Genomic DNA, 18900 nt, shown 5'->3' with positions numbered 1-18900 from the left:
TTTGTATCATGTAATTACTAGCTGTATAACCTTGGCCAAATTACTGAACCTTACTGTGCCCCAGTTACTCATCTGTAAAACAGGGTAATAGAAGTCTCAAGCTTGTAATTATGTTGTTATAAAGATTTAATACTAGGCCAGGTATGGTGGATCACGCCTGTAATCCCAGCACTTTAGGAGCCCGAGGCCGGTGGATCACCTGAGGTCAGGAGTTCAAGACCAGCCTGGCCAACATGGTAAAACCCTGTCTTTACTAAAAATACAAAAAATTAGCCAGGTGTGGTGGCATGGGATTGTAATCCCAGTTACTCAGGAGGCTGAGGCAGGAGAATCACTTGAAACTGGGAGGTGGAGGATGCAGTGAGCTGAGATTGTGCCACTGCACTCCAGCCTGGGCAACAGAGCGAGACTCCATCTCAAAAAAAAAAAAAAAAGACTTAACATTTTGAACAAAAGAAAAACATGATAATAAAAATAAGATTAAAAAAAGCCTTTAACACTTGGGCCAGGCATGGTGGCTCATGCCTGTAATGCCAGCACTTTGGGAGGCTGAAGAGGGAGGATTACTTGAGCCCAGGAATTCCAGACCAGCCTGGGCAACATAGCAAGACTTTGTTTCTCCTTTAAAAAAAAAAAAAAAAGTCAGGTGTGGTGGTACACACTTGTGATCCCAGCTATTTGGGAGGCTGAGATGGGAGGATCCCATGAGCCTGGGAGGTTGAGGCTGCAATAAGCCATGATCATACCACTGCACTCCAGCCTGGGCGACACAGTGAGACCCATCTCAAAAAAAAAATTATTCCCAACACTTAGCAGCTTAAAACAAAAAATATTTATTATTATTATTATTTGAGATGAAGTCTCACTCTTGTCCCCCAGGCTGGAGTGCAAATGGTGCAATCTCGGCTCACTGCAACCTCCACCTCCCAGGTTCAAGTGATTCTTCTGCCTCAGCCTCCCAAGTAGCTGGGATTACAGGCACCTGCCACCACGCCTGGCTAATTTTTGTATTTTTAGTAGAGATGGGGTTTCACCATGCTGTCCAGGCTGGTCTTCAACCCTTGACCTCAGGCGATCTGCCCGCCTTGGCTTCCCAAAGTGCTGGGATTACAGGCAGGAGCCATCACGCCCGGCCAAAAACCATTTATTATATCACACTTTCTGTGGGCCAGGAATCTGGGAGGGACTTAGCTGGGTGGTTCTGCTCAGGTCTCTCGGGATGTTTCAGTCAAGCAGTGGCCTGGAGCTGCACTCTTATCTGAAGACTCAACTGGCAGGAAATATGTATGCAAGGTCACTCATTGGTCGTTGGCAGGCTGCAGTTTCTTACTGAATGTTGGCTGAAGACATCACTGGCTTGCTACATGGACGTCTCCATAGACTGCTTGAATGTCCTCCCCACATAGCCAGAGTGAATGAGCTAAAAGAGAGACAGCAAGAACACACACACCCCAGATAAGAGTTCAGTCTTTCTAAGTCATATGAAAAAGATACTTGGACATGCATGTTTATAGCAGCACAATTCACAATTGCAAAAATGTGGAACCAGCCCAAATGCCCATCAATCAATGAGTGGATAAAGAAACCGCGGTGTGTGTGTGTGTGTGTGTATATATATATATATATACACAATGGAATACTATTCAGCCATAAAAAGAAATGAATTAATGGCATTTGCAGCAACCTGGATGGGATTGGAGTCTTATCATTCCAAGTGAAGTAAGTCAGGAATGGAAAACCAAACATCCTACGTTCTCACTCATAAGTGGGAGCTAAGCTATGAGGATGCAAAGGCATAAGAATGACACAATGGAATTTGGGGACTCAGAGGGAAAGTGTGGGAAGGGGTTGACAGATAAAAGGCTATTAATTAGGTGCAGTGTATACTGCTCGGGTGATGGGTGCACCACAATTTCACAAATCACCACTAAAGAACTGACTCATGTAACCAAACACCAGCTGTTCTTCAATAACCTATGGAAATAAAAAATTTAAAAAAAAAAGAGTTCAGTCTTTCTGTAATCTAATCTTGGAAGTGTATATTATCCTATCCTATCAGTCTTCCAGACCAACCCTGCTACAGGGTAGGTGGGGACTATATGGGATGTGAATACCAAAAAGTGGGCACACTGGGGGCTGGCTACTTGGAGGATGGTTACTACAAACTATATTTGTAATTTTTTTTTTCTCGAGATGGAGTCTTGCTCTGTCGCCCAGGCTGGAGTGCAATGGCGTGATCTCGGCTCACTGCGACCTCCACCTCCTGGGTTCAAGTGATTCTCCTGCCTCAGCCTCCCTAATAGCTGGGATTACGGGCGCGCACCACCACACCCAGCTAATTTTTTGTATTTTTAGTAGAGATAAGGTTTCACCATGTTGACCAGGCCTGACCTCGCTCATGATCCGCTCGCCCTGGCCTCCCAAAGTGCTGGAATTACAGGCATGAGCCACTGTGCCCGGCCTTATTTATTTATTTATTTATTTAGAGACAGAGTTTCCTGCCGGGCGTGGTGGCTCACGCCTGTAATCCCAGCACTTTGGGAGGCCAAGGTGGGCCGATCACCTGAGGTCGGGAGTTCGAGACCAGCCTGACCAACATGGAGAAACCCCGTCTTTCCTAAAAATACAAAATTATCCGGGCGTGGTGGCACGCGCCTGTAATCCCATCTACTATGGAGGCTGAGGCAGGAGAATCACTTGAACCCAGGAGGCAGAGGTTGGGGTGAGTGAAGATCGTGCCATTGCACTCCAGCTTGGGTGACAAGAGGGAAACTCCGTCTCAAAACAACAACAACAACAAAAGATAGAGACAGAGTTTCCCTCTTGTTGCCCAGGCTGGAGTGCAATGGTGCGATCTCAGCTCACCACAATCTCTGCCTCCTGGGTTCAAGCGATTCTCCTGCCTCAGCCTCCCAAGCAGCTGGGATTATAGGCATGCGCCAGCATGCCTGGCTAATTTTGTATTTTTAGTAGAGACGGGGTTTCTCCATGTTGGTCAGGCTGGTCTACAACTCCTGACCTCAAGTGATCCCCCTGCCTTGGCCTCCCAAAGCGCTGGGATTACAGGCCTGAGCCACCACGCCCGACTATATTTGTAATTTTTTAACCACTGGAAAAAAAAAAAAAAGAAACAAGTATGGGAAAATACTAAGATCTGATAAAACTGGGTTATATTTGTGCAGCTGTTGATTACACTATTCTCTATAACTTTGAATGTTTTATAATAAAAATAAAAATATTTTATCCTTAAAAATGTGCAGAGCATACCTCACATAATGTTGACAAATAATCCTAGAGACAATTTTTTTTTTTTTTTTGAGACAGGGTCTCACTCTGTTGCCCTGGCTGGAGTGCAGTGGCACCATCTCAGCTCACTGCAACCTCTGTCTCCCAAGTTCAAGCAATTCTCCTGCCTCAGCCTCCTGAGCAGCTGGGACTACAGGCGAGCACCATGATGTCCGGCTAATTTTTGTATTTTCAGTAGAGACAGAGTTTCATCATGTTGCCCAGCTGGTCTCAAACTCCTGGCCGCAAGCGATCCACCCACCTTGGCCTCCCAAAGTGCTAGGATTACAGGCGTGAGCCACAGTGCCGGGCCAAATACATACATACATACATACATATATATATATATATATATTTTTTTTTTTTTTTTTTTTTTTTTTTTGAGACAGAGTCTTGCTCTGTTGCCCAGGCTGGAGTGCAGTAGTGCAATTTCGGCTCACTGCAGCCTCTGCCTCGTGGGCTCAAGTAATTTTCATGCCTCAGCACCCGGAGTAGCTAGGACTACAGGTGCCCACCATCAGGCCCGGCTGATTTTTGTATTTTGAGTAGAGACGGATTTCACCATGTTGGCCAGGCTGGTCTCAAACTCCTGACCTCAGGTGATCCACCTGCCTCGGCCTCTCAAAGTGCTGGAATTACCGGTGTGAGCCACTGTACCTGGCCAAGACAATTTTAAGAAACAGGCACTCTCGGCTGGGCGCGGTGGCTCACGCCTGTAATCCCATCACTTTAGGAGGCTGAGGAGGGCGGATCACAAGGTCAAGAGATCAAGACCATTTTGGCCAACATGGTGAAACCCCATCTCTACTAAAAATACAAAAAATTGGCTGGGTGTGGTGGCTTGCACTTGTAGTCCTAGCTACTTGGGCAGCTAACGCAAGAGAATCGCTTGAACCCAGGAGGCAGAGGTTGCAGTGAGCCGAGATCATGCCATTGCACTCCAGCCTGGGTGACAGAGTGAGGCTCCATCTCAAAAAAAAAAAAAAAAAAAAACAAGGAGAAATAGTCCTTGTAAAGAAGGAAATTATAAGAAGGCAATAGACTGAAATGAACAAACAACAGGATGAACAAAAAAGGAAGCTGACTATTAATTCCTGAGCTTTCAACCCCTTACTGGGGCCAGGTGCAGTGGCTTACTCCCTTAATCCCTGGGCTTTGGGAGGCCCAGATGGGCAGATAGCTTGAGCCCAGGAGTTTGAGACCAGCCTGGGCAACAGGGTGAAATCCCATCTCTATTAATAAAGAAAAAAAAAAAGCAGGGGCGGAGGGAGGGGAGGGGAGAAAGGAAAGAAGATCCTTATTGGAAAGAGCAAAAGGCAGAACTGATGCTCCTGAAAATGAAATCAGCAACAAATGTACAAATTCCGGAATGTCTCCTAGAATAACGAGGAAAACCGAGTGTGGTAGGTTATGCCTATAATCCCAGCACTTTGGGAGGCCAAGGAGGTTGGATAGCTTGAGCCCAGGAGTTGGAGACCAGCCTGGCCAACATGATGAAACCCCATGTCTACAAAAAATACAAAAATTAGCTGGGTGTGGTGGTGCGTGCCTGTAGTCCCAGCTACTCTGGAGGCGAAGGTAGGAGAATCACCTGAGCCCCGGGAGGTCAAGGCCACAGTGAGCCTTGATCGAGTTTTGCCACTGTACTCCAGCCTAAGCAACAGTGAGACCCTGTCTCAATAAATAAATAAATAAATAAATAAATAAATAAATAAATAAATAAACAAGCAAATAAATAATAGTAGAGATAGAAGATAAAATGGAAGGCCGAAAGTAGAATATCAACACTGATAACATAACAAGAAAATAGGAATATTTGTCAGATTCCTAAGGCAAAAACAACAGCCCAGGAGTGCGGATAAAAATAACTCTATATAGGCCGGGCGCGGTGGCTCACGCCTGTAATCCCAGCACTTTGGGAGGCCGAGGGGGGTGGATCACGAGGTCAGGAGATCGAGACCATCCTGGCTAACACGGTGAAACCCTGTCTCTACTATAAAAAAAATACAAAAAAATTAGCCGGGCGTGGTGGCAGGTGCCTGTAGTCCCAGCTACGCGGGAGGCTGAGGCAGGAGAATGGCGTGAACCCAAGAGGCAGAGCTGGCAGTGAGCCGAGATCGTGCCACTGCACTCCAGCCTGGGGGACAGAGCGAGACTCCATCTCAAAAAAAAAAAAAAAAAATAGCTCTATATAATCGGTGTAAAATCAAATTTTTAGTTACTTGAAAGTGAAATATTTGAAATGCTCTCTAAAAATGAGGAATATTAATAAAACAAAGATGATGGCTATGATTAGTATTATTAACAAAGCTTAGAAAGCTTTTATTAAGGCCGGGCGCAGTGGCTCACAGCTGTAATCCCAACACTTTGGGAGGCCGGGGCGGGCGGATCACGAGGTCAGGAGATTGAGAACATCCTGGCTAACACAGTAAAACCCCGTCGCTACTAAAAATACAAAAAAATTAGCCAGGCGTGGTGGCGGGCACCTGTAGTCCTAGCTACTCAGGAGGCTGAGGCGGGAGAATGGCGTGAACCTGGGAGGTGGAGCTTGCAGTGAGCTGAGATCGTGCCACTGCACTCCAGCCTGGGCAACAGAGCAAAACTCTGTCTAAAAGAAAAAAAAAGAAAAGAAAAAAGAAACCTCTTATTAATGCATGGCTGGGCGTGGTGGCTCACACCTGTGATCCCAGCACTTTGGGAGACCGAGGCAGGCGGATCACCTAAGGTTGGGAGTTCAAGACCAGGCTGACCAACATGGAGAAACCCCATCTCTACTAAAAATACAAAATTAGCTGGGCGTGGTGGCTGTCTGCAGTCCCAGCTACTAGGGAGGCTGAGGCAGGAGAATTGCTGGAACCTAGGAGGTGGAGGTTGTGGTAAGCCGAGATCGCGCCATTGCACTCCAGCCTGAGCAACAAGAGCGAAACTCCGTCTAAAAAAAAAAAGAGCTCTTATTAATGCAATAAAAAAGCTAAATGAATATTTGAGCTGGGCGCAGTGGCTCATGCCTGTAATCCCAGCACTTTGGTAGGCCAAGGCAGGTGGATCACGAGGTCAGGAGTTCGAGACCAGCCTGGCCAATATGGGGAAACCCCCATCTCTACAAAAAATACAAAAAATTAGCCAGGCGTGGTGGCGTGAACCTGTAGTCCCAGCTACTCTGGAGGCTGAGGCAGAAGAACCCCTTGAACCCAGGAGACAGAGGTTGCAGCTAGCTGAGATCGCGTCATTGCACTCCAGCCTGGGCGACAGAACGAAACTCCGTCTCAAAAAAAAAAAAAAAAAAACAAAAACAAAAAACAGGCTGGCGCGGTGGCTCACGCCTGTAATCCCAGCACTTTGGTAGGCCGAGGCAGGTGGATCACAAGATCAGGAGAGCGAGACCATCCTGGCTAACACGGTGAAACCCCGTCTCTTCCAAAAATACAAAAAATTAGCCTGGCGTGGTGGCGGGCGCCTGTAGTCCCAGCTACTCTGGAGGCTGAGGCAGGAGAATGGCATGAACCTGGGAGGCCCAGCTTGCGGTGAGCTGAGACCGCGCCACTGCACTCCAGCCTGGGCGACAGAGCAAGACTCTATCTCAAAAAAAAAAAAAAAAAAAAAAAAGTTCAGGCGCGGTGGCTCACGCCTGTGATCCCAGCACTTTGGGAGGCCGAGGCGGGCAGATCACGAGGTCAGGACATCAAGACCATCCTGGCTAACACGGTGAAACCCCGTCTCTACTAAAAAAATACAAAATAAATTAGGCGGGCGTGGTGGCGGGCGCCTGTAGTCCCAGCTACTCGGGAGGCTGAGGCAGGAGAATGGCGTGAACCCGGGAGGCGGAGCTTGCAGTGAACCGAGATCGCGCCACTGCACTCCAGCCTGAGCGACAGAGCGAGACTCCGTCTCAAAAAAAAAAAAAAGAAAAAGAGCTTAGTAGTTTTTCTAGACACCTACTAAAACCAGTCCGAAAATACAAAAGAAAAAATATGCTATCCACATTACATCAAAAATATAAAATACCCAGGAATTAAATCTAAGAAGAAATGTTTAGAGCTTAGACGAAGAAAATGATAATACCCTAGCCGGGCACGGTGGCTCACGCCTGTAATCCCAGCATTTTGGGAGGCCAAGGCGGGGGGATCACTTTAGGCCAGGAATTTGAGAGCAGCCTGTCCAACATGTCGAAACCGGGTCTCTACTAAAAATATACAAATTAGCCAGGCATGCTGGTGCGTGCCTATGATCCCAGCTACTCAGGAGGCTGAGACAGGAGAGTCGATTGAACCTGGGAGGTGGAGGTTGCAGTGAGCCGAGGTTGCAGTGAGCCAAGGTTGCAGTGAGCCAAGATCGCACTACTGTACTCCAGCCTGGGCTACAGAGCCAGACTCCATCTCAAAAAAATTAAAAAAATAAAAAAATATACTGTCTATGTTAAAGATGATAGCTCAGATTTCAGATTTAGGAAGGGATGGATTTATCTGTCAATTGGATTAGACAACTTTCTGTTACTCAAGAAAAAATTAAAATTAGATTCTTACATCAGACTACAATACCAAAATAAATTCCAGATGGAATCAAGATTTAACTATAAGCATTATAAAAATATAGGGAGATTTTATATATATATATATGTGTGTGTGTGTGTATATATATATATATATAAAATTTTGATTTCAAGAAAGTCTTTCTCGGCCGGGTGCAGTGGCTCACACCTGTAATCCCAGCACTTTGGGAGGCTAAGTAGGGTGGATCACAAGGTCAGGAGTTCAAGATCAGCCTGGCCAACATGGTGAAATCCCGTCTCTACTAAAAATACAAAATTAGCCGGGTGTGGTGGAGCATGCCTGTAATCCCAGCTACTGGGGAGGCTGAGGCAGGAGAATTGCTTGAACCCAGGAGGCGGAGGTTGCAGTCAGCCAAGATGACGCCATTGCATCCAGCCTGGGCAACAAGAGCGAAAATCCGCCTCAAAAAAAAAAAATTTTGATGGATTTTATGATACATAATTTTAAAGTTCTATGGCAAAAATCACTAAAAGGTTTTAACAAACAAAATTTTGACAGGAAATATTTGGAACATATATAGACAAACCATATGAACAGGCAATTAACAAAAGAAGAAATGCAAATGGCCAATAAATCTATGAAAAAAATGTAAAATTTCACCTGCCATTAAAGAAATGTGCATTAAAACGAAGAGAATTTTTTTTTTTTTTTTTTTTTTTTTCTGAGACGGAGTCTCGCTCTGTCACCCAGGCTGGAGTGCAGTGGCATGATCTCGGCTCACTGCAACCTCTGCCTCCCGGGTTCAAGTGAGTCTCCTGCCTCAGCCTCTTGAATAGCTGGGATTACAGGTGCATACCACCACACCCAACTAATTTTTGTATTTTCAGTAAGAGATGGGGTTTCACCATGTTGGCCAGGCTGGTCTTGGACTCCTGACCTCAAATGATCTGCCTTCCTCAGCCTCCCAAACTGTTGGGATTACAGGCGTGAGCCACTGCACCTGGCCCCCACCCCCATCTCTATTAAAATAAGAGAAAAGAAACATAAAATAACCAACCAACAAAATAATAATACAACTCATTGTAAGTAAAATGCTATCCTGAGTTCTGTGAGTCACTCTAGAGAATTCAAATTCTCTAGAATTACCACCTCAGCTGGCTATTTTATTTTTATTTTTATTTTTATTTTGTAGAGACAGTTTCACCATGTTGCCCAGGCTGGTCTTGAATTCCTAAACTCAAGTGATCCGCCCGCCTCAACCTTCCAAAGTGCCAGGATTACATGTGTGAGCCACTGCGCCTGGACTTCAAATTCTTTATTATACAACACAGAGTAGATGCTCAATAAATATCTGCTAAGCAGAAACACACCTCAAAATACCAGAAATTATCAAGGAAGGGAATGCCAGTTGGTCTCTTGGGTTCTTCCTCCTGACAGGTATACACACCTATTGCAGAGACAAACACTTAGGCTGTGAGAAACCAATACTGTTAAACATTCCAATCAGGTGACAAACTCCCCAGGCTCTGGTTTATATTACCAAGCACCCGGAGGATAACTTGGCTTCCTCTGTGGCTTGTTTATAGAAAGAGAATGCTACCCAGGCTGACATGAGTTTGCATTTCTGATTTGATTTCTCATTGTAAATTAATAAACTGGCATTCTGGCTACATAGATCAGTCTCTTTGAACTCTTTGTACCTTCCACCATTAGTGTGGTTTCTTTTTTCTTCTTCTTCTTTTTTTTTTGAGACGAAGTCTCGCTCTTGTCCCCTAGGCTGGAGTGCGATGGTGCGATCTCGGCTCACTGCAACCTCCGCCTCCCGGGCTCAAGCGATTCTCCTGCCTCAGCCTTCCAAGTAGCTGGGATTACAGGCACCTGCCACCATGCCTGGCTATTTTTGTATTTTTAGTAGAGACAGGGTTTCACCATGTTGGTGAGGCTGGTCTCAAACTCCTGACCTCAGGTGATCCGCCCACCTCGGCCTCCCAAAGGGCTGAGATTACAGGCGTGAGCCACCGCGCCTGGCCCATTAGTGTGATTTCTAAGGCTCAAGGCAGACACTGTCCAAGACCCAGGACTGGACTCTGGCAAGTTCTTCCAGCTGGTGCCACCCCAGGAGCCTCTGGGAGCCCCTGGGAGCCATCCAGCCTGCTCCCTGCCTCTGCATTTCAGGGTGTGGGTTTCAGGGCATTCACAACATTCCTGCAACAGAAGAGTTTCGGGAACACCCCCAATAGGTTCTGGGTGATTTGAATGTAATGGTAAGAAGGTATGTCAGAGATGTGGTTGTAACTGAGAAATCTTAAGCCTAGTGAATTTTATTCCACTTGACTTAAAGAAAGAGCACGTGAAAGAAGGGGATCTGAGGACATCTATAAACAGGGCCCCGAGGGCATGAATTTACTAGTGTTTATCTGGTCTTGTCTAGGGTCTGGAGACCCTGACTCTGGTGTACCCAAGCTTTGCAGGGGCTGTAGAGGTTTACTCTTTTGGATGGAGAATATAATTCACTCCTCTAACACCGGAATGAGGGAAGATTAGCTCATCTCCTTAGCTGCAATTTGATTTAATGCTCAACAGGCAAATTTCTTTTCTTTTTTTTCTTTTTTCTTTCTTTCTTTCTTTTTTTTTTGAGACGGAGTCCTGTGCTGTTGCCCAGGCTGGAGTGTAGTGGCGCAGTCTTGGCTCACTGCAACTTCTGCCTCCTGGGTTCAAGCGATTCTCCTCCCTCAGCCTCCCAAGTAGCTGGGATTACAGGTGCCTGCCACCATGCCTGGCTAATTTTTGTATTTTTAGTAGATATGGGGTTTTACTATGTTGGCCAGGCTGGTCTCGAACTCCTGACCTCGTGATCTGCCCACCTTGGCCTCCCAAAGTGTTGGGATTACAGGTTGAGCCACCGCACCCAGCCAGCAAATTTATCTTCTTTGATTTAATGCTCAACAGGCAAACTTCTTTCCTCCTCCTCCTCCTCTTCCTCCTCTCCTTCTTTTTTTTTTTTTTTTTTTTGAGACAGAGTCTCACTCTGTCACCCAGGCTGGAGGGCAGGGCAGTGGCGCCACACTGCAAGCTCCGCCTCCCAGGTTCACGCCAGTCTCCTGCCTCAGCCTCCCGAGTAGCTGGGACTACAGGCGCCCGCCACCACGCCCGGCTAATTTTTTGTATTTTCAGTAGAGACGGGGTTTCACTGTGTCAGCCAGGATGGTCTGGATCTCCTGGCCTCGTGATCGACCCACCTCGGCCTCCCAAAGTGCTGGGATTACAGGCGTGAGCCACCACACCCGGCCCTGCTCTCCTCCTTCTTCTTCTTCCTTCTCCTCCTCCTCCTCTTTTTTTTTTCTTTTTGAGACCAAAGTCTCACTCTATCACCCAGGCTGGAGTGCAATGGCATAGTCTCGGCTCACTGCAACCTTTGCCTCCCAGGTTCAAGCGATTCTCCTGCCTCAGCCTCCTGAGTAGCTGGGACTACAGGCGTGTGCCACCACACCCTGCTAACTTTTTTGTAATTTTAGTAGAGACAGGGTTGCACTATTTTGGCCAGGCTGGTCTTGAACTCCTGACCTCGTGATCCGCCTGCCTTGGCCTCCCAAAATGCTGGGATTACAGGGGTGAGCCACTGTGCCTGGCTCCTCCTCTTTCTTTCTTTTCTTTCTTCTTCTTCTTTTTTTTTTTTTTTTTTTTTTTTTTTTTTTTTGAGACAGGGCCTCTCTCTGTCACTCAGGCTGGACTGCAGTGGCACAATCTCGGCTCACTGCAACCTCCACCTCCTAGGCTCAAGTGATCCTCTCACCTCAGCCTCCCAAGTGGCTGGGACCACAGATGCGAGCCACCATGCCTGGCTAATTTTTGTATTTTTTGTAGAGACAGGTTCTCTCCATGTTGCTCAGGCTGGTCTTGAACTCCTGAGCTCAAGAGATCCTCCTGTCTCGGGCTCCCAAAGTACTGGGATTACAGGCATGAAACACCCTGCCTGGCCTCAACAGGCAACATTCTGATTAATAATTAGACCTCTGGGCCCGGCGTGGTGGCTCACGCTGTAATCCCAGCACTTTGGGAGGCCAAGGTGGGTGGATCACTTGAGGTCAGGAGTTTGAGACCAGCCTGGCCAACACGGTGAAATCCCGTCTCTGCTAAAAATACAAAAATTAGCCTCGCATGGTGGCGTATGCCTGTAATCCCAGCTACTTGAGAGGCTGAGGCACGAGAATCGCTTTAGTCCGGGAGGCAGAGGTTACAATGAGCTGTGATATATAATGAAACAGTTTTACTAAACTTAGGAAGCAGTGACTTGGTTTCTCTAGAAATTGCCTAACACACACATTCCAGGATACATTCTCTGTCATCTGGAATCTCCCTTCCACAAACCCACGCTGTCTTAAGCACTATTTTCCTATTTGTTGTTGACCTAATCTAGAAAAAAGCTCCCGTCACTCGTTCTCCCCCACCCAGTCCCTCAGTCCCGAAACACGCTTATTCTCTGCACTTGTCACCCCACCCTTTGCTGCCCCCACCCCAGCGCGCAAACGCACACAGGTTTAAAGTTTAGGCTGTGATGCTCTCCTCGCCCGCAGATCACAGGACAGACATTCCCGGGGACAACTTTGCAAGGCCATGTGCTCGTCCCCCTTAGGAAGGAAGAGGGAGAAATCCCTGCGGCTCGGTTTTGTTCCAATGGTCTGCTCAGCGAGTGATTCCCGTTTCCCCAAAGGCTGCCCCTCATTAGCATGAACGGGGGTGGGGGTGTGGAGAAGGGGTTGGGGGAGAGAAAGCAAGCAAAAGACCAGGCTCACTTTTAGAGCCTGGGAACCCTGTCTGCAAAAATGACAGCTAGAGCTTTCTGGCTCCTCTGTTTGATCGTCGGATCATCCCCCGAAGCACCGGTGGCGGAGAGAAAAAGTAAGATCGGTGTAGTGCGGAGCCCTGGGAGCGGAGCGGGATCTGGGGGGGGGGAAGCTGGGAAGGAGGCTCAGTGAAACGTGGGACGAGGAGGGGGGTCAGAGCTCGCAAGAGAGGACACCCCGGGTCTGCGTTCGTCTTATAAAGGAGCAAAGTGTGTCCCCAAGGTTTCGTGTCTCTTGGCCGCCTTTTCGGAAAGAAGCCAATTTAGCTACTGAAATGATCCCGAGCAAGCCGGGCAGGCTGGGGAAAACTTTGCATGTTAAGTAGTTGCTCCATCACAGAGGAGGGAAAGTGTCAAAAGGGGTCGTGGCGCGCCTTTCGGGAGCCGTGCCCGGGCCGGGCTCGCAGGACGCCGCGGGGTCCGCCCCCCTCGACTGGGTGAGCAGGGGCTGCGGGGGGCGCTGTGGAGGGCTGGGGGGAAGCGGGGCCGAAATCCGGCAGCCCCGGGCACTTTGCTCTCCCCGCAGCCCCAGCGCACAACCTTGGGACACCTGAGCCGGGGTTTAACTAACACGCACACACTCTTATACTTCATGCACGAAATGAAATTAAGTTACTCAGCCCGTGAAGAAATGAGGGGTTCTCTGGGGGATCGTGTTTTTGTTTTGCTTTTATTTGGATGTTCTGTCGGCTTCGCTATCTCTGGGAAAAACAGTTTCCGTACCTCACAGGGCAATTTACTCTGGGTTATTTTTCCACATGGAAATTGAATGACTTCAGTGGCATTTAACCCAAATATCAGACAATCTTTCCCATGACAACAGATGGTGATATCAATGGGGAAGCAGTTGTGAGGTCAACAGTTGACAGTCAGGAATTGGATATCCACCAGAACTTTATTCAGCTGTGCATGGCACAACCGTTTAACAACATAATGAGTCAGAATCAACCTCTTTGCAAAAACATGAACTCTAACCAGCTATTATTGCTGGGTGAAAGCTGATTTTAAAGCAGATTATCGATTTGGCAAGACTGATCAACTTTAAATGAAGTGTTGCCAGAGCTGCAAATGGGCAGATCCATCTCTTTAATGCAAGGGGAGAGAAAAATAAAGGCTAGTTCTTGACTGTTTGGAGGGCACTGGGACCCAGGCAAGCAAGGAGGTGAAATTGTGTAACTGGTATGGAAAGGTGCCCAGCTCCCAAGCTGGCTGAGGTTTACTCACCAACCTGTCTGCAGAACTAGGGAAAATCACTAATAATTTTAAAAATTTGTTTTCATGCCATACCATTTTAGGAGTCTTTCCTCCATCATCTAATGGGGAAAAAAATGTAAGCGATGTGTGCTTTTATACTTAACCAGGGGCCTCTCTGCCTCCCAGCCAAGCTTTTAAAACCTTCCTTAGCTGTGGTTTACCAGTAAGTGGTGTCCAAGAAGCCAGATAAAAATCCACTTACAAATGCTGGATTCTGCAGAGACCGGGATGACAGTGTAAACATGGATGGGAAAACCAAATAGTTCTGTTGTCAGGGGCGCTTAAACAATTAGGAGAACCTGTAATATGAGACCTTTCCCCCTGGGGTTTGCTCTTGGTACTTTCTCAAAAACCGTAAATAGCAAAGAGGCGGATGTTTATATGTTTTATATATATATATATATATATATATATATATATATACACACACACACACACACGCACACATACACACATATACGTATATATTAAAGGAAGGGCAAAAAAGTTTATCTAACCAGTGTTGTAAGACATGTTTAGTCTTAGAGTAAATAGGGGGTTGTAATTTTAAAAGCTATAATCTTAGAGGGCAAGACCCTCGTATCCTTCTTCCTTTGGGGCCTGGGAAGCGCGTGCCCCGCTTGGCCGCGACGCTGCGTCCGGGTTCTCCCTGCTTCACTTCCAGGCCTCCGGGCCTCCCTCCCATCTCTCCTCTTGCAGGTGCCTGCGAAGCCTCCCTTGTCCTCTATCTCCTCTCCCCCTCCCAGAGCCCTTCTTCTGCAGCGCCCCTGCCCCACTAGCGGCCTCCTCCCCTCCTGGCTTCCCTTCCCCTCTCGGCCTCCCGTCTCAGCCTCCCCTACCCTCTTCTTCCTTCTCGGCTTCTTCGGCTTTCCCCGACGGCCTCCCCTCACTGCTTCTCCTCCCCCACCGCCTTCCCGCCTCTCCTCTTCTCTCCCCACAGCCTCGCCGCCGCACAGCAGAAAGCCGGACTCCCGCGGCTGCCCGAGCGCGGAGGAGACACCGGGGCCCCGCGCGCAGCCGCTCCTTGAGGCCCCGCAGCGGCCGCGCGCGGCCGAGGCCGCTCCCGCCGCCCGCGCCTGGCCTGACCCGCGCCGCCGGAAGCCCCCCGCGCCGGCCGACAACCAGGCCAGCTTCCGGGAGGCCGCACGCGCGCCCGCTGGCCCGCCGGGCCCGCGCCTGGCGCAAGCCGAGAACCGCGCGTCGCCGCGCCGCGAGCCCGCGTCGGAGGACGCCCCGCGACGCGCGCGCTCACGGGCCCTGCGCTTCCCCGCCGCCCGGCCGCCCGCGCTCGCCACCGAGGGCTCCGCCGGCCACGCCCACCCCAACCGGCCGCGCGCCGCCGCGCTGGCCCCGGGACCCGCGCCCGCGCCCGCGCCGCCGCCGCGCTTCAGCCTCAGCTTCGGCCTCAGCCCGCCGCAGAGGGACGCGGAGCCCGGCGCTGAGCCCTGCGCGCGCGCCTGCCTGTCCGATCTGGACGAACGCGAGGCGTTCTGCGAGAGCGAATTCGGTGAGCCCGGCCGCCGCGCCGCCGCCCCGCGAGCCTTTCCGAGCCCCGGAGAAGCCCGCCCGCGAGATCCCAGGGCGCCTGACCCGTGCGGGCCGTTTCGCGGTTGCTAAAAACCACCTCCTGGGGGACTGGGAGAGGAACTCGGGGTAATGCTCTTCTCCAAACTGTTTTTCGGAAGCAGCGGTGAACGGGATCGTGCACGATGTGGACGTGCTGGGCGCGGGCATCCGGCTGGTGACCCTGCTGGTGGATCGGGACGGGCTGTACAAGATGAACCGCCTGTACCTCACCCCCGACGGCTTCTTCTTCCGAGTCCACATGTTAGCCCTGGACTCCTCCAGCTGCAATAAGCCGTGTCCAGAGTTTAAACCTGGTATTGAAACTGACCTGAATGACGCTGCATATGTACTTTATACCACCGTTTGTAACGTGGGTGCCACAGCCCGCGCTGTAGGTCGCCCAGCCTTTTTTTGGGAGCGATGGGGGACAATGACATGAATGGGATTTAGACGACAGGTATTATTTCGGCCACTCTGTGATTTAAGCCCTGTCAGCCCCCACCCTCAAGGGTGAGAACAGCAAGGGTTGGCACAAAGCGGGCTGTCAATAAATAGATGTTGACAAATGGGGTGGACGACCAAACACCATTGCCAGAAGGGACTGTACAGAACTGAGTTTAGAAAAGCTGCTTTTTTGGGTGTGTATGTGGGGTTGGTAGCGGGGAATACCCACTCCCACATCTTTCTAGACATGTGCTCTGGGAAATCCTGATAGATTGTGATAAGGACCTTTGTTCTGTAATGTGGTCTGGTTACATACAGCTTTTTTTTTTTTTTTTTGAGATTGAGTCTTGCCCTGTCGCCCAGGCTGGAGTGCAGTGGTTCGATCTCGGCTCACTGCAACCTCCACCTGCCGGGTTCAAGCGATTATCCTGCCTCAGCCTCCCAAGGAGCTGGGGTTACAGGCATGCGCCACCACGCCCTGCCAATTTTTGTATTTTTAGTAGAGACGGGGTTTCACCATGTTGGCCAGGCTGGTCTCAAACTCCTGACCTCAAGTGAGCTGCCCACCTCGGCCTCCCAAAGTGCTGGGATTAAAGGCGTGAGCCACCACACCGGCCGGGTTGGTTATCTTCTAAGGGTCGCTAGGCTGTTTCCACCAGATGCCTGTAGACTCAATATCAGTTTCAACTTGTGCAGCAAGATAATAGATTGCAGCTTAGGCGTTTCTTAAAGGCCTTACATTTTCTGTTTCATGGCATTTAAAAGACACTATGAATTAATGTTCTGGTTATTTTGTCCAGGCAGCAGGTATATTGTGATGGGCCACATCTACCATAAGAGACGGCAGCTCCCTACAGCTCTGCTCCAGGTCCTGAGAGGCCGCCTCCGTCCAGGGGATGGACTGCTAAGGAGCAGCAGCAGCTATGTGAAAAGGTTTAATCGAAAAAGGGAAGGGCAGATTCAAGGTGCAATTCATACCCAATGCATTTGAAACAACCATCCTGGCATTTCTGGACCGCAAGAGACTTGGACGTCGGCAACAAGACATGAAAGGTCTACCTTCATGTAATGGGTCCTCCTTCAGAAGAGAGCCCTCAGCTACTCTATGAATGACTTGCATAGTTGCAACTGTAATCTCGAAGGTGTCACTTTGTTATTTACAAGATGCTTCTTAAATGGGCTGCTCCTGAGCTCAGTGTCAAGGTGATTCAACTGTAGTGCCAGACAATGATTTACACAGCTCAGATAATTGACCTGTCCAGTTAACAGATCACTGCTTCATAAGTTTTTAAATTATTTTAATTTAATATTCTTTAGTAGAAATAGTCCACAAAAACATTTTCTTGAATTTAAATATACAACTTTTATATCATGTATCAAACCAGATTTTATATTCAAACGATCACATTTTAAATTCTGTACATAACAGTAAGCGCACTAGTCAAAAGACACTTATGTTTGAAATGTCATTTAGATCAAACACAAGGGTCAAAGCCCAGGACAAGTATTAAAGTTTTATACTTAAAGAGTACTAAAGGGCCAGTGTGCAGATGGGTGGATTAAAAAAATAAATAAAATAAAAAATAGTACTAAAGGGCTTCAGGCAAAAGTGTTCCTGATGTACCAAAAAGTAAGATATAGTTTATTTTCATGCCTCCCTGCTCCTAATAATGTATGTTTTGTGCTGAACTGGCAGCTATCCCAATGTGAAATGTATTTTGGATGTATCTGGTGTCATTTTTCTATTAAGACCAAGTATAATGTTTGTTTGTAAAGCAATAAATCTTGCCTTGAAATCAGATCTTGGATGCACCTGTTTGTTTTTGTTTTAGCCTTACTGAGCCCTAAAGGTTTGAGAGAAAGGCTTTCTCAAATTCATTCCCCAAACCTTAGAACCAATATTCACCAATGACAGCTCACAAGCAAGTGAATTTCAAACATTTTTCAGTTGGTTTTAAAAAGGTTTAATTGGCCGGGTGTGGTGGCTCATGCTGGTAATCCCAGCACTTTGGGAGGCCGAGGCCGGCGGATCACCTGAGGGTGGGAGTTCGAGACCAGCCTGACCAACATGGAGAAACACCATATCTACTAAAAATATAAAATTAGCCGGGCGTGGTGGTGGGTGCCTGTAGTCCCAGCTACTTGGGAGGCTGAGACAGGAGAATCGCTTGAACCCGGGAGGTGGAGGTTGCAGTGAGCCGAGATCACACCACTGCATGCCAGCCTGGGCAACAAAAGCGAAACTCCATCTCAAAAAACAAACAACAACAACAAAAAAATGGTTTAATCACTAGCTAAATTAAATATTGATTTTATACTTGAGTCCACAAAAGAGAGTATTTTTTTGGAAGATCAGGCTGTACTTTAGTTTATATGAAGCATGGTGAACAGAGACACCACTAATGTATAGATGAAGATGACTGCCTAAAGACAGAAAGGAATCTTCACTGGAGAGAGAACAGCCTATTTGGCCTCACAGTGATGCACTCAGGAAGCTCAGAATGTGTCCTGACACTGTCCATGGCACACAGTAGTAGCACTGTGCACCTAAAGGACATCCAGGATGGGACGCTAGGGAATCACAGGAGCCAAGAAGCAATAGCCCAACATTACAATATCTGATACTATTATTTGTTCCAATTATGGGGCATACAGGTAATAAAGGGTTGAGAGGTTCTGAGTGTTCTATGGTAAAGCACTACTGAGGGATTTTTCAAGTATTTTTCAAAAATGAGTTTTGTCCAAACTTATAAATTTTACTAGAATCGCTTTTTGGGAGTCAGCAGCATTATTACATGAACTATTGGTGATAGAGTACATAGCTAATGAAGACCTCCTGAGTTAGTTTTCTTTAAGATAAAAAACTAACTCAGGCATAACTCAGGCCAGTCAAATCAAAGTTGAATTTTTAAATGTCTAAAGGCTAGGCCAGGTGCAGTGGCTCACTCCTGTAATCCCAGCACTTTGGGAGACCGAGGTGGGTGGATCTCAAGGTCAGGAGTTCGAGACCAGCCTGGA

The 18900-nt window shown here is 48.1% G+C and overlaps 1 protein-coding gene across 1 annotated transcript; it reads left to right on the top strand.

Annotated features, from left to right (window-relative positions):
• Positions 1 to 12326: 12326 nt before the first annotated feature.
• On the top strand, positions 12327 to 17683 carry C19H17orf58 (chromosome 19 C17orf58 homolog). The gene is made up of 4 exons (XM_003812364.5): positions 12327 to 12674; positions 14813 to 15379; positions 15561 to 15752; positions 16683 to 17683. Exons 1-4 carry the CDS (start codon positions 12599 to 12601, stop codon positions 16871 to 16873), a joined length of 1026 nt encoding a protein of 341 aa, XP_003812412.2. The 5' UTR covers positions 12327 to 12598; the 3' UTR covers positions 16874 to 17683.
• The last annotated feature ends 1217 nt before the right edge of the window (positions 17684 to 18900 follow it).

This window comes from Pan paniscus, chromosome 19 (genome assembly GCF_029289425.2).
Source record: "Pan paniscus chromosome 19, NHGRI_mPanPan1-v2.0_pri, whole genome shotgun sequence".
Classification (NCBI taxonomy): Eukaryota; Metazoa; Chordata; class Mammalia; order Primates; family Hominidae; genus Pan; species Pan paniscus.
Note: the sequence above shows the minus strand (reverse complement) of the source record. Positions and strands in the feature narration are given on the sequence as shown.

Bases quoted from the DNA above. Each gene is read 5' to 3' on its own strand.
- C19H17orf58 (XM_003812364.5), top strand. From the start codon at position 12,599: ATGACAGCTAGAGCTTTCTGGCTCCTCTGTTTGATCGTCGGATCATCC. The intron at 12,675-14,812 runs GTAAGATCGGTG...CTCTCCCCACAG, and splicing joins ACCGGTGGCGGAGAGAAAAA to CCTCGCCGCCGCACAGCAGA. The intron at 15,753-16,682 runs GTATTGAAACTG...TATTTTGTCCAG, and splicing joins GTGTCCAGAGTTTAAACCTG to GCAGCAGGTATATTGTGATG.